Source organism: Thermothelomyces thermophilus, chromosome 2 (genome assembly GCF_000226095.1).
Source record: "Thermothelomyces thermophilus ATCC 42464 chromosome 2, complete sequence".
Taxonomy (NCBI): domain Eukaryota; kingdom Fungi; phylum Ascomycota; class Sordariomycetes; order Sordariales; family Chaetomiaceae; genus Thermothelomyces; species Thermothelomyces thermophilus.
Genome location: NC_016473.1, coordinates 1,586,415 through 1,601,113, shown reverse-complemented (window position 1 = coordinate 1,601,113; position 14,699 = coordinate 1,586,415). Strand labels below are relative to the sequence as shown.

The window sequence follows — 14,699 nt, the reverse complement described above, 5'->3', positions numbered from 1 at the left end:
GGTAGACGGCACACTACACTAGCGGAAGCTCGGACCCAGGGGCCGAAGTTCGTGGCGGGCCGTGGCCGAGCTTGACTAATTCAAGCACCCGACTTTACTAAGACAGGCAACCAACCAAGCGGCAGGAACTTTTGAATGGATGCGCGCGTTGTGTTGATCAAGACCGAGGGTTCGTCTTGTCTCACGTGCCATGTTAAAAAAAGGTATACGGAGTACTGCGCAACAGTTCCAATGGCGGGGACTGCTTTAGGTGCGGAGTCGTCGTGGGCATATATTATTATACGACTACGCCAGAGCGAGGACGCCAAAGCGAGCCTCGTGAGTGAGCAGAATTCAGTAAATCCCCTGTGATATCCGAACAAGACCTGCCCCAGCTTGAAGCGTCGGCCTCCGCCATCCTCGGACCTAAGTCCACTGTAACAGTCCTACTATGTAGTAGTAGTAGTTATAGTAGTAGTAGTAGCAGCAGCAGCAGCAGCAGCAGTACCGAGTAGTAGTAAGCAGAAGTATCATCCTGCTGAGGGGCGCCCCAGAAAGTCCAGGACGGACTCGGTAAAGCCTGCAAAAAAAAAAAAAAAAAAAATTCTTTGGGAGCGAGCAAGATTTTCAGATTATCTGCAGCTATTATACTATAGGGTGGCTTGGAGCTGAAAAAGGCGCGGACCAAGGCGGACCGTTGACATGGCGCCCGTGCGCACGAGATTGGCGTGGCCGATCGTCGGCTGGGGAAGCATCTCGATTAACAAAACTTCGAACCTAGCGTCGTGTCAAGGCAGGGTTCGGACGGCACAGTGGCACTAATGTTCGCTCCCGGGCCCGTGAAGAAAAACCTGGAGGGCGGGGTGATACCACCCTCTGGGCCAACGGCGGCCAATGGGCCCGACCAAGCGTTGCAAACCCCAACAAGAACACTATCTGCCGCTCTTGCGGGCGGTTTCGCGGAGTCTCGTTCACACCCACACGCCCACTCTCACACCCACACACAGACACATAGTAGTGTAGACGTACCCTCGGTGCTCGCTCTCTCTCTTTCTCTCTGCGTAAGACTGGTCCCCCGTTTCTCGACACCCCGACTGAGATGGTCGCTCGAGAGTTCGTTAGAGCGTTCTTCCCCATGATTTAGGGAAACGCCCTGCTCTCCGGCCCCATCGTAAACCGACATGTTCAAGTCCCGCGGCTGTCGGCATTCTCTCTCTCTCTCTCTTCCTCACCTCTCACCCCTCAACCCCCAAACGCAACCGAAGAGAAGCCTTCTCACGCACACCGTCCGCGACCGTCTATCCATCCCGGGTGTCCTGCCGCGGCTTCCCCGGGTGTAGCTCGTCTAGCTTTCTTCCCACATTGCTCCTGCTCCGCCGATGCGATCCATATCTGCAACCAACCATGCCGCATCCATACATGACCCCGACGACCCGACATTTTGGGCGGGCCACCACCGAGACACTGCCGGGACCTGACAACGTCGGGCCGTACCTGCTCCGCGTCATTTGGGCTATGGCAGGACTCTCGACTCTCTTCTTGGGCCTGCGCGTATACTGCAAGCTCTCGCGGCGCCGTCGGTTGTGGTGGGACGACAACTTCCTCATTGCCGGCTGGGTATGTTTCCCTCCCTCCCTCTCTCTCTCTCCACAGGGACTGAACGGGGAGGGGATTCCCGTCCATCACACACCTCTGGACTCCCGGGCCCTTTTTACCTACCCTACCCCATACACTTCTCCCTTGTTCTGACCCCAAGTCCTCCAGATCGCCCTCATCTACGCCATCTCGCTCCTGACGGTCGCCGTTCACCATGGGCTAGGCAGGCATTACGAAGACTTGAGCGAAGAGGCCATCGCCAGCATGGGCATGTTCTCGATGGCCGGCGGGTTCGGCAACATCCTGGCCACCTGCTGGACTAAGACGTCCTTCGCCATCACGCTGCTGCGCATCTCGGAGGGCGGGATGCGCCGCACCATCTGGTTCATCATCATCAGCGTCAACCTGGTGCTCGGCTCCAACGGGGTCATCCACTGGATCCAGTGCTGGCCGGTCCAGAAGACCTGGCGTTCTTACCTGGAGGGCTCCTGCTTCACGCCCGACATTGTCCGGAACTACAATACTGCCGTTGCCGGTACGTGCGATCTCGGGACTCCTTCTCCCCCTTCCCTTCCCTTCCCCCTCCCTTTGACACGCGGCAAGGGCTGTCCCCGGGCACGACGAAGAGACGACTTGACACGAGAGGGATGGCACACTGTTGACACCGTTTCTGTGTTGTAGTTTTCTCGGGCGTGATGGATATCGTCCTCGCTCTCCTTCCGTGGAAGATCATCTGGTCCAATACGATCAACAGACGGGAGAGGCTGGGTGCGCTGGTGGCCATGAGTGCCGGTATCATGTGAGTCAGGGACGACAGCCATCCGGCTGGCTAGCTGCCTTTTACGGCGTCTGTCGTACGGAAGCGACTGACTCTGCTGCACAGCGACGGCGTCATGGCCTTCCTGAAGATCCAGACCATGTATGTCATCGGAAACGCCAACAGTGAGTACTTAGCTCCCTACCTACCCCGCTTCTCTTCTGTTCCCTAGCGACACGATCTCTCTTCCCTCTCCCTCTCCCTCTCCCTTTCCCTCTCCCTCTCCCTCTCCCTTTCCCTCTCCCTCTCCCTCTCCCTTTCGCTTCCTTCTGTTCTCTTTTCTCCGTTCTCACCCAGTCGAGCGGCAACTGACCAAGGCTTTCCCTTCTCTTCCCCTCCCTTCCCTCTGAATAGCGACCACCGTAGATCTGCAGATCTTTGGCACCGCCGAGCCAGCCACCGCCATCATGGCCGCCTCCATCCCGATGCTGCGCGTCCTCATCCAACGCGACGACAGCTCGAAGCCCTCACAGCCGGAATTCGTGCAGCTCAGGACGACCTCGTCGACGGCGCGAGGAACCGATCTCCTGTCGAACGATACCGACAAGAAAAGGTCGACCGGGAGTTCGTGGCCGGGGCTTGATGTCCAAGCTGTGGAAGAGGTCCACGTTCGCCAGGGCGATGAAAAGGATAAAAAAAGTATTGGGTTGGCTGTGTAATGCTACTTTATCTTTTTCTTTTATCAATTTTTTTTCTTTTCCCTTTTGTGAGTGAGAACCAAGCGAATGAACTAGCTAATCTCTCCTCAACACAATCTGGGATGGAAACCTTGTGATTGACTGCAATGCAACTTTCGACCTTTTGCTTTCTTTATCAAGTATTATTTTGTATGGAATACAGCTCACGCAGCTTGGAAAGGTGCCTAAGGTAGCTAAAGGCGGTTTAATCCGAGGGAACTCAGCAATGAACTTGAAGACTTAGGTAAGCAAGCGATAACAATTGATAAGTCACCCCCGCAATTTTTCATGTCCTGTACGTATGTATGTACTGTACCTACCACATACGCTACTTACACTACATACGTACTTTGACACCGACTAACCCTCGCATTGCCCATTTTCAGAGTGTCTGTATATCAGCTCTTGCATGGATTGCTCCAGAACCTCTTTGCCTCTGCGGTATTGCAATTGCTGAACTTTCATGCGAGCGAAGTGCGAAGGAGAGGTATGTGGACTCGGTCGCGGTACCAGGTGCGGGAGTTTCCCGAGTCGGGAGCGGTAAGCGGGCTACTCCCACCGACATGAGTTGCCCCGCCATTTCTGGCACTGGCAGGGTTCACCATCGTGGTGGGACACAGAAAAGGAAGGCCCCGGTTCGTGGTATTAGTTCCAACCTGCCGTGCTCTGGCGGCTTGAGGACAATTCGAGGCTCTCAGCGACCAATTTTTCGACCGATATTTGCCCTCATTCTGTTGTCTGAAGTCTCAGAAACGTCTCACGGAAAATCCTCCTTCCTTCCGGCTCTGAGGGACCACAATCGAAAATAACTTAAGTGGGACAAATCTAACCATCGCCCTCAGCACCCGGGTTTGGGGACACTGTCCTCGAGATAACTGCCGTCTTGCTTTCGCTCCTGGGAGCCAGCTAAAGGACTCCTCAGTCCTCATAACCCCCCGCTTGTTAGACCGCTCACCTACCTGCGAACACGCAGTCGCACCATTATTGGGCCCCAACTCTGTCGCCCAGGCATCTATCTTTCGGCGAGGCAATCTGCGAACCAGGTTACGGTATGTATGTCAGCACCAACCTTTTACTGGTTTTGAGGCCCAGTAAAGTCTCCCTATCAAAAACCCTCCTCACCAAGCCAGCCGGCATCACATTGGTCGGCCAAACAAGGACTGGGGTGCTCTTCACGACGCCCATCGCTGCCAACGTTCCTCGGCATGGGTCTGGCGATTTCCATTTTCCTCTCTTCCCGTGTCGCCCTTTCCATCCCCTCTTCTCCTAGGAACGCGCACGCCCTTTTCTCACTTACCACGAGGGAGGATGCATCCCTGGGTCTTTTTCACATGGCGTGTGCTGGTGCTGTTGGCGCTCGCCAGTGCGATCGGTAGCGCCGTCGCAGCACAACACGCCACGGAGCCGGCGACGCTGGACTTTGGGTACGCCTCTATGCGCATGTTTGCCCATCACCACGTAGATCTTGGCCCCTGGGAGGGAAAAAAAAGAAAAGAAAGAAAGAAAGCAAACCATGAGCTAAATCGCCGGTACTGAAGAACCTTGCTTTTAAGCTCAACTGCTAACGTGACTTGTCAGTTATCTTCAAGGTCTGCTGCAGAGAGTCATAGGCTGGAACATGACGGCTCAACGAAGACCCCGGTTTCGCAAGGTCCAGAGCTTCCGCACCGACTATGCTCCCACAACCATCACCCAGTATGAGTCGGAGCGGAGCGGCATGCAGGTCATCGTGGCCGACCGCAAGGGGCCCAAGATCAACGGCTACTTCACCCTGGCCACCGAGATCTTTGATGACTCGGGAGCCCCCCACACCCTCGAGCATCTCATCTTCATGGGCTCAAAGAGCTACCATTACAAGGGCCTGCTCGACAAGCTGGCCGGCCGTGCCTATTCCAATACCAACGCCTGGACGGCTGTCGACCACACCGCGTACACCCTCGAGACGGCTGGCTGGGAGGGCTTCGCTCAGATCTTGCCCGTCTATCTCGAGCACGTCATCGTCCCCAACATTACCGATGACGCCTGCGTGACCGAAGTCCACCACATCGACGGCGAGGGCAACGACGCCGGCGTCGTCTACTCCGAGATGCAGGCTGTTCAATACCGCAGCAACGAGCTCATGGAGCTGCGAGCCCGCCGGCTGCTCTATCCCGAGAATGTCGGCTTCCGGTACGAGACGGGCGGCATGATGGAAGCACTCAGGGTCTTGACCCCGCAACGGATCCGCGAATTCCACAAGGCCATGTATCAGCCTCAGAACCTAGCCATCATCATCATCGGCGAGGCCGACCACGCCGACCTCTTGAGGATCTTGGACGATTTCGAGGAGAGCATCAAGGACGACATCCCGCCTCCCGACCCCCACTTCAAGCGTCCCTTTGTGGACTCCGCCCAGCCCCCGCCCCTGGAGGAGACCATTGTCGAGACGGTTGAGTTCCCCGAAGAGGACGAGTCGACTGGCGAGATCCTCGTGGCATTCTTCGGACCGAGCTGTATCGACCAGGTTCAAGGGACGGCCATGAACATTATCCTGACGTACCTCTGCGGATCGTCCGTGTCGGTGATTGAGAACGTCATGGTCGAGAAGGAGCAACTCGCCAGCTCGATATCCTACGGGTGGGATAGCAGGCCGAACTCGGTCATCTGGTTCCAGCCCACCAGCGTTGCCACCGAGAAGCTTGCCTTTGTCGAGCAGCGCCTCATCTCCCTCCTCAGGGAGGTCGCGTCCAAACCTCTCGACATGGGCTACATCAAGGAGTGCCTGCAGCGGGAAAAACGGCTGGTGAAGCTCCAGGCCGAGAGCTCCGAGGGCTTCTATGCTACCAACATCATCACCGACTACCTCTTTGGGGAGCGCAGCGGTGCCACGCTGAAGGACCTGGAGACCCTGAGAGAGTACGACGTCCTCGATGGCTGGACCGAAGAGCAGTGGAGGTCCTTCCTGAAGAAATGGATCTCGGACGCCCACCACATCTCCATCCTGGGGAAGCCGTCCATGGAGCTTGCCAACACGCTCAAGGCGAACGACGAGGCGCGGCTGGCCAAGAGGAGGGAGGACCTTGGCAAGGAGGGTCTCCTGAAGCTGGCCGAGAGGCTCGAGAAGGCAAAGAAGAACAACGACAGGCCGATCCCGCCCGATGTGCTGGACCAGTGGCCTGTGCCCGGTACCTCTTCCATCCACTTCATCGAGTCCGCAACCGCGAGGTCGGGCAAGGCCCGGAGCCTGGGTGTTTCGGACAACGCTGCGCAGAGGGTCATCGATGCAGCACCCCAGGCCGGCCTGCCCCTGTTCGTGCAGTTCGAGGACGTCCCGACAAACTTTGTGCATCTCACCGTCCACCTCGGCATGTCGCAGACGCCCATCAAGTACAAACCACTCATGCCTCTGTTCGCCGACATCTTCTTCAACTCCCCGGTGACGAGGCACGGGCAGCGCCTGGAATTCGAGGAAGTGGTGAAGCGGCTCGAGAGGGATACCATCAGCTACCACATCACCTCGTCTTCCCGGCTGGGCGACTACGAGGGCGTGGCGATCCAGTTCCAGATGGACCGGGAGAAATATGCGACCATCATCGGCTGGCTGCGGACCCTGATGTTCGACCTCATCCTCGACCCGGTCAGGGTGAAGGCGGCGGTCGTCAAGGCGCTCGCAGACGTCCCGGAAGCGAAGCGGGACGGACGGACCATGGCCCAAGAAGTGGACATGGCCATCCATCTCAAGCCCGAGTCCTACCTTGCCGCAAAGCGGACCCTGGTGAAGGCCGTGTATCTGCGCCGCCTGAAGAAGCTCCTCGAGAGAGAGCCCGACACGGTGCTGTCCTGGTTCGACGAACTCCGCAAGAGCCTCTTCACCTTCGACAACATGCGCGTCCTCGTGACCTCGAACGTCGCCAAGCTGGACAACCCCGTCGCGGCATGGGACTCCCTCACCCGAGACAACCCCGGCTTCGGCGGCGCCAAGGACATCCTCCCCCTTACCAAGCCCTACTCCATGCTCAGCGCCGAGGGCCGATCCCCGGGCTCCTTCGGCGCCGTTGTCATCCCCATGACGACCCTCAAGAGCTCCTACAGCGTCAGCACCGCCACGGGCCTGAAGAGCTACTCAGACCCGCGCCTGCCCGCCTACCTCGTCGCCTTGGGCTATCTCGAGGCGGTCGAGGGGCCGCTTTGGAACGCGGTCCGCGGCAACGGGCTCGCCTACGGCGTCTCCTTCTCCCGCGAGATCGACGGCGGCTACGTCCAGTTCAAGGTGTACCGGTCGCCCGACGCGAGCAAGGCGATCGCGGCCAGCCGCGCCACCGTCGCACGGCTGGCCTCGGCCGAGGTCCCGCTCGACCGGCACCTAGTCGAGGCCGCCGTCAGCGGCGTCGTCTTTGGCGTCGCCGACGAGCAGGCCACCATGGAAGCCGCCGCCCAGCAGAACTACGTCGTCGGCGTCGTCAGGGGCCTGGAGCACGACTGGTACCGCGACATCCTGGCCCGCGTGCGCGAGGTCACCGAGGACGAGATCCGCGCGGTCATGAGGGACGTCCTCTTGCCTGTCTTTGAGCCCGGCAAGAGCAATGTCGTGGTGACGTGCGCGCCGGTCATGGAGGAGGCAAGTCTTTGCTTTTCCTTTTCTTTTTCCTCCTAATTTTTCTCCAATCTTTTCTGTTTCGGATCTCATGAGAGGTTGAAAACGGAAGGGGGCAATGAAGGATATTGGCTAACAGACTGCTTAGACTATTGCCAAAGCTCTCGGCACTGCTGGGTATAAGACGCAGGTGCAGACCCTCTCGCATTTCTATGACGATTATGGGTTGAAAGGGGACGAAGATGGAGAGGGGGAGGAGGAAGAGGAGGATGAGGACGAGGATGACGATGAGAACGACGAGGATGGAATGGATGAGGACTCTAATTTCGACGAGGATTCGGAGTAGAGGTGAGTAGCTGCGTGATCGCTCTCTGTTTCGGGCACGCCATAGCATAGACAGGGGCATAGAAATTCTGGCGACCGCATCCTAGGTCTAAGCGTAGCTCAGTCTTATTACTTCCCCTTCCTTTTCCTATCCGACTGGCGCCGGCGTTCGCTACGCTCGCCGAGCACTGGAACCAGAACCAACCCTGCCGCTCTATTTTTTCAACGACTAAGATACCCGCTGTCCCCTTTCCTGTTGCGCACCTAGCTATCCCATCGCTTCAACCTTCCCCCCCTCCTTCCCCCATCCTCTCTCCCAAAACGCCATCTGTGGTATATATGAATAGCTATGTATCACGCCACAAGCCATAGTCCACCACGCCGCACCCAGCCATGTATGCATACATCCACCCGGTTTTGAGAACAAATTTAAAAAAAAAAAAGAAAGACAACGTAGAGAAAGAAGGAAAAATGAGCTTCCTCCCCCCCTTCCTCCCCTTTCGCAAATGGTCGACCGTTTAAGAAAAGGCAGCCCAGAAGATGCCCCGAAGACAGACGTTGACCCGGTCAGGCCTGGCTGGACTCGTCCAGCTTCATGAGGCGCTCGCGCCAGCTCTCGCAGACCTTCTCGAAGCCGCCGACGACGTCGCCGCAGACGAGGGCGCACTCGCGCCTGGCCAGGCGCTCGCCCCAGCCGCCGCGGGCGAGCCAGCGCTCGCCCTCCTCGCGGAGCTCCTCGTCGCGGCGGAGCTCGGCGACGACCTCGCGGGCGGCGCGCAGGCGGCGGGCGGCGGCGGTGGTCGTCTGCCGCGACATGTGCAGCGTGTCCGAGAGGTAGTTGAGCGTCTGGGCCAGGTCGGCGGTGAGCGCGTGCAGCGACGCGAGCGACTGCAGCGCCGGCGCCGACGGGCGCGGCATCAGCTCCGTCAGCGTCAGCAGCATCGGCAGGAGCGCCTCCACCGTCTCCTCGGTCGGCGGGGCGGCCAGCGGGGAGAGGAGCGGGAAGGTCAGGTTGTGCAGCTGCCGGGTCTGGTGGGTGAGGTGGGTTGTGAGCGCCGTGTGGGCGGTTATTAGCCTAGAAAGAGAAGGTGATTGCCTCTGGTTAGTTTTATCTATCCAGTCGAAAAAAAAAAAGGAGGGAGAGAGAGAGAGAGAGAAATAAAAATAAAAATAAAAAAGGTTGGGAAGAAGTGAGTGAGTGAGTGGGACAGCGTACCTGGTGGCGCTGCCTTCGACGTTGGCTTGAGAGCTCAGATCGCGCAGCCCCTCGGTCACGCGTTTGAAGGCGCCGTCTGCCGCGGAGCCGGTGCGTTCCGTCCCCCGACGGGCGAGGGATTCGACCTCGTCCATCCTCTCTATGAGCCTGGCCGGCATCCCGGTCGACTCAAAGTCGGATTCGCTCCCGTACTCGCTCCCGTCATACTCGCTGCCCTTCCTGCGATGGCCCCGCCCGTTCGGCGTTGGGGGTTCCAGACTCCGCTTGGAGTCATGCCCCTTCCCAGCCCCTGATGGGCTACCACCTACGTCCACGCCGCTATCCCTCACGCCGTCCTCTTTCCTAGGGCTCTGTGCTGCCGGTTCTTGGGGATTGATCGCCGGCGCCCTTCCTTCGCTTCCTTGTTCGCCGGCCGCTTCGTCGTCGTAGTCCCCCTCCTCATACCCGTCGTAATCATCCTCGCCGTCCGAGAAAGCACCGGCCAGTTCGTCAGCGAGGTTGCCCAGCCCTCCGCCCCCGCCCTCTGCGCCCGCGCCGCCGGCGGGAATGCCTAGGTCCATGGACGAGTCATTGAATGAGGACGCCTTGGACTGACGGCGCTCTTGTGGCGAGTACGAAGCGTAGGAGGCGGCCGAGTAGTCGACGGAGGGTTGGGGGGAATGGAGCGGCGTTCGCGGGGAAGACATCTGGGGCGAGAAGTGTTTGGGTTGGTGAGTCGACTCGTTGGTCCGTCCGGTTGTCGTGGTGGTGGGCTTTCGATGGTCCCAGTCGCAGCCCGTAAAGAAGTTGGTCGTTTGTCCGGCGTTTCGTTTGTCGATAGCTCCAAGCAGCGGTGGCGCGTTGGTGCGATTGACAGACGCCTCGTTGGCAGATCGAGTCGGGGTTCTTGATGCGCCCGTTGCTGTCGTTAAACGCTATGTGCACAGATGGCGAATCCTCGGCCGGCCAAAGGGTCAATCGTAGTGCAAACAAAGTTAAGGAGGTGTATCAGACTCGGCCGTCTAGAGCTGGCTGGCGTGCTCGATGGACAGGCGGGTCCGAATGATAATAAGGGAGAGTGGTTTGGGTCCGTGTCGGAAATGTATGTATGTAATCCGTACCCTGTGCCGTTTCAACGACCGAGATTTGGGAGCAGAGAGCAAGGAAGGCCGTGCCAAGTGTTGTCGCTTCGACGGAGCAATTATTGGAGCTAAAGTATGGAGGAAAACCCAGGGAGAGTCTTTGTCTCGTCCAGTTCTTTCAGTGGTAGTCGGGCCGCAGCTGTATTCTGTATTCTCCTCCTTCGAGCTCAGCAGTCTCGCCGCATGCACGCGTTTTCCGTTTCCCGTTTCTGCGATTCCAGGTTCTGGTCTGGCACAGCAGCCTAACAGGTGGGGGGCCGGGGTTGATGGGATTGCAGGACTGCCGATGGCCAAGGGTACCCACAATTCGACGTGAATGCGAAGGTTATTCGCATGATGACTATGCTAGAGTTTGGGTACCGAGCGACCAGGTCTGTTGCGCTCTCATCGAAGAAAGCAAGGAAACGGGACCACACTAGTATCTTTACGTTAGCAGGCATCATGCCTTTACTGGAACCGTTCCAGTTCTTCAACCTTCCCCAGGGGGTCGTACTTCGTGTCGAGCACCAGGAGTAAGCCGACTTCCGTTTTGGGGCAGGAACAGGCTCAATGATGGAGGGGCTCCTGCAGCCCTTGTTTGAGGTTACTTGTTAGTGGCCAAACTCTCCGAGGAGGGTTTAATAGAGAAGGGTTGCCCATCAGTAAGTGAGTAAGAAAATGGGTAGAAAATCAAGAAGAGAAAGAAACAGATATTGAGCATTTGAGTTTGACCAATTATTTAAATACCTAAGGTACCTATTTGGAGTTTTCGCGGTCTGTACAGTACCTACCTGGTACAGCACCTACGTGCTCTCTGCCTACCACGGCGGCGACTGCCCCGAGAAGGCGCTCGGTAATTAACAAACCAGCAAAGGAACTATTACCCCACATTCGCTCTGGTCCAATTGTCCCCGCCTCAACCTCTGAACTTGGACCTGGGATTCATTCAAAGACCCAAAACTTCGTTTCCCGTTACCTGCTGAAAAGTCAATAGAGATTGGCCGACAAGCCCCAGCAGCACAACCAGCGCTCTGCTCGTGCCATGGCCAACTTTCGCAGGTTCAGGCCTGAGGACCTGAACAAGCTGTCGAAATGCAACCTCGATCCCTTCACCGAGACGTATGATCTCGGCTTCTACCTGCAGTACTACGCGAAATGGCCGTCCCTGTTCCAGGTCGCCGAGGACCAGCACGGCAACATCATAGGCTACAGTAGGAACCAACCTCGGTGGTCTCGCAGCCCGTCGCCGCGCCTGCTGACCCTCCCTTCCGTTTCTCGCAGTCATGGGCAAGCTCGAGTCGTCGCCCGACGTGTACCGCTTCTCGGAGCACTACCTGCCCTGGCACGCCCACATCACGGCCGTCACCGTGGCCCCGGAAGCCCGCCGCCTCGGCATTGGGAGGCTGCTGACTGAGCAGCTCGAGATGGCCGCCGACGCCAACGACGCCTGGTTCGTCGACCTGTTTGTGCGCGTCAGCAACCACAAGGCCATCGCCTTCTACAAGAGCATGGGCTACAGCGTCTACCGCGTCGTCAAGGACTACTACGGCGAGCACTCGTCCGACCCGACCCTGTCGAGCGAGGATGCCTACGACATGCGCAAGCCCATGAAGAGGGACGTCAAGCGGCAGCATGTGAGGGACGACGGCGAGAAGCATGAGGTCAACCCCAGCGACGTGTGGTGAACAAAGGTGCCCGAACCACGGCGATATGCCGCCACCGCCTCTGCCGCCGCCGCCGTTGGGACAACCCCCCAGCTGGGGATTCCTGATTGGGACACTCTCATGACGTGTTGTTCGAGCCTCGATCACCGGCGTCGGGAAGGTCAACGGCATCTCGCGTGCCGTGTTGGGGCGATTGTGTCAACGTCCAACAGCTGGCTTCTCCCCCTGAATAGCTCGGCTCCCCCGATGCTGTTGCCTTTCTGCGCCCCTCATTGCTGAGATGGAAATGAAGCGCCTCCGTGCCGGACCGCAGGAAACCGCGTCCATCTGGCTCCGAGAGAATATAGAAGGTTTGTGCCTTTAATGCCCGGCGCCCAAGATGCAGCTCCCAAGATTCGATGGTGCCACGGCCAAACGTACAATGAGTTTTGGTTCCCTCTGTGAGGCCGAATCCACATTCCAAAGTCCTGGATAAGCTTGTTTTGTGCACATCATTCACCTTCTGTCTCCGTTCTCCCTGTTTCCGGACTGACAAGGAGAGCAGAATGTAGGCAGTTCGCCCAATGCGGTTGTCATTGTGTCAAGCTAACTTGGCAGTCTCGCTCTCATCCGGTTGCTCGTGATTTCAGAGGCTGAACTTCCCGGTCTATGCCTCGATGTAGCACTCTGTCGCCGCTCTCAGCCCCAGCCTTCGTGCATGCTTGTAACTTCCTTGTCTGGCGGTCCAGTTCCCATATGAGGGAGACGCCGCTAGCATTGCCGTGGTGACGATGATACAATGTACTGTGCTCACGGCAACTTTATAGGAGACGTCTTTTCTCGTGTTCGCTCTCTAATCCCGTTTCCGGGAACTGAGAGCATGGAGTATTCGGCAAGGGTGGACAGAAGGGTGAATTATATGCTTGCCCCGGTAGCTCCAACCCATCGACGTAGCCTACTGGATGACAATCGAATAAAAAGGGGACCTCTGATGAGGTGCGGAAGCCAAATGTTGGTTTGGGCTGTCCGAAGGAGGAGGACGCGACAACTCGACAGGACAATAGACTCTTCTCTCCATGTCCGAGATGCCACAAGTTACACTGCGACCCCCTTTGGCGCTATCGGAAAGTTCGACATATTACATATTACAACTTGCTCGCCTTCCCCCCGTTCAGATATACATTGGCCAGCTTGAGCATCTCGACCGCCTCGGCCACCATCTCGTCGACAATCTCGCCCGCCGGCTGGATCTTTGTGATGGCGCCGGCGACCTGGCCCATGAGGTGCGGCATGTCGACCTCGTTGCCCTGGTCGAGGTCGTGCTCGAGGGGCACTATGCCCTTGCTGCACAGCTCCCGGATCTTGTCGGGCTGGGCGTGCCACTTGCGGATGTAGTCGTTGGTCTTCATCCGCAGGGGGCGGCCGCTGATGACGAGGGTCCGCTCCGTGTCCTCGAAGCCGCAGCTCACGACGGCCTCCTTGTGCTGGTCGCTGCAGCCGGCCTCGACGCTGGCGACGAAGCGCGTGCCGACCCAGACGCCGACCGCGCCCTGCATCAGCGAGCTCGCCAGCCCGCGGCCGTCGCAGATGCCCCCCGCGGCCAGGACGAGCGCCGGCCGGTCCCCGCCCAGCAGCTGGGGCCGGTACCGCTTGGCCACGTCCACGACGGCGGGGATCAGCACGCTGTTGGCCACGTCGCCCGTGTGCCCGCCGCCCTCGCCGCCCTGGGCGCAGACCATGTCGACGCCGAGGTCGAGCGCCTTGACGGCGTGCTTGGGGTGCCCGACCATGTTCATGACGAGGACCCCGGCGGCGTGCAGGCGGTCGACGACGCGGCGCGGGGGCACGCCGACGGCGCTCACAAACAGGCGGGCGCCCGACTCGATCGTGACGTCGACCAGCTCGTCCAGCCGCCCCCCCGTGTAGTCGTGGTTCGTCTTGCGCGCCGACCCGCCCACCTGGGGCAGCGCCAGGTCGATGCCGAACGGCAGGTCCGGCGACCGCAGGTGCGCCTTGAGCTCCGCCACAATCTCGCGCAGCTGCTCCGGCGTGTACATGAAGCCCCCGATGACCCCCAGCCCGCCCGCGTTGGACACGGCCGCGGCCAGCCGCCCGTTAGACACGCGCGCCATGCCGGCCAGCAGGATCGGGTGACGGATCCCCAGGAGGGTCGTCAGAGGGGTGGTGATGGGACCCGTGGCCGCGGTGGTGGTGGTGGTGGTGGTCGTCGTCGTCGTCCTCGTTGTCGTCTTCGTGGGTGTGGCCATTATTATTATTTTCTTTTCTTTTTTTTTTTTCTTTTTTTTGATGGTTAATGAGGCAATGTTGGTGGTGGTGAACGGCCTGACGAGTGGGGAGTTGGAGTTAGAAGGAGGGGGAGAAGTAGTAAGGGGAGTAGGATAGGAGGAAGAGAAGTAAGCGGATATGATAATGCGAGGGCGGGCGCCGTGTAACTACCAGTTGTGGAAGCACGGAGACATAGATGGTGAGGTTGGCACGGTGTCTTCGGATAAAATGGGGAAGAGGGGGGGAGGGAGGGAAGAAGAAGAACACTCGGGGAGGCGAGGTCAGGAACAAAGGACAAAAATATAGAAGGAATAAAAAGAAAAGAAAAAACACAAAATCAAACCATCAAATCGAGTAAGACGCGAGACCTACTTCTCTCACACCTCTCCCCCCAAGATCGCAACTTCACTCCCTTCGACGACTGGAATGATAACCGCTGCGCTCCACTGAGTGGAGCCAGGGGAACCGGTACCTGGGGAGCCAAGATG

General features: G+C 58.5%; 5 protein-coding genes across 5 annotated transcripts; 3 read left to right on the top strand and 2 right to left on the bottom strand.

Moving 5' to 3' along the window:
- The first annotated feature begins 922 nt into the window (after positions 1–922).
- On the top strand, positions 923–3,324 carry MYCTH_2300767 (uncharacterized protein). The gene is made up of 5 exons (XM_003661366.1): positions 923–1,596; positions 1,744–2,110; positions 2,257–2,374; positions 2,459–2,517; positions 2,747–3,324. Exons 1-5 carry the CDS (start codon positions 1,384–1,386, stop codon positions 3,049–3,051), a joined length of 1,062 nt encoding a protein of 353 aa, XP_003661414.1. The 5' UTR covers positions 923–1,383; the 3' UTR covers positions 3,052–3,324.
- Positions 3,325–4,018: 694 nt separating this feature from the next.
- On the top strand, positions 4,019–8,270 carry MYCTH_2300761 (uncharacterized protein). The gene is made up of 3 exons (XM_003661365.1): positions 4,019–4,118; positions 4,648–7,666; positions 7,791–8,270. Exons 2-3 carry the CDS (start codon positions 4,688–4,690, stop codon positions 7,986–7,988), a joined length of 3,177 nt encoding a protein of 1,058 aa, XP_003661413.1. The 5' UTR covers positions 4,019–4,118; positions 4,648–4,687; the 3' UTR covers positions 7,989–8,270.
- Position 8,271: 1 nt separating this feature from the next.
- MYCTH_2300760 (uncharacterized protein) lies at positions 8,272–10,036 on the bottom strand. Its single transcript, XM_003661364.1, has 2 exons — positions 9,183–10,036; positions 8,272–9,041 (listed from the first exon to the last, which is right to left on the bottom strand). The coding sequence occupies exons 1-2, from the start codon at positions 9,866–9,868 to the stop codon at positions 8,534–8,536; spliced, it is 1,194 nt and encodes a 397-aa protein (XP_003661412.1). The 5' UTR covers positions 9,869–10,036; the 3' UTR covers positions 8,272–8,533.
- A 1,082-nt stretch (positions 10,037–11,118) lies between these two features.
- MYCTH_2300759 (uncharacterized protein) lies at positions 11,119–12,479 on the top strand. The gene is made up of 2 exons (XM_003661363.1): positions 11,119–11,493; positions 11,564–12,479. The coding sequence occupies exons 1-2, from the start codon at positions 11,325–11,327 to the stop codon at positions 11,965–11,967; spliced, it is 573 nt and encodes a 190-aa protein (XP_003661411.1). The 5' UTR covers positions 11,119–11,324; the 3' UTR covers positions 11,968–12,479.
- Positions 12,480–12,690: 211 nt separating this feature from the next.
- MYCTH_2300757 (uncharacterized protein) lies at positions 12,691–14,265 on the bottom strand. Its single transcript, XM_003661362.1, has one exon. It carries the CDS (start codon positions 14,190–14,192, stop codon positions 13,071–13,073), a length of 1,122 nt encoding a protein of 373 aa, XP_003661410.1. The 5' UTR covers positions 14,193–14,265; the 3' UTR covers positions 12,691–13,070.
- Between the last annotated feature and the right edge of the window lie 434 nt (positions 14,266–14,699).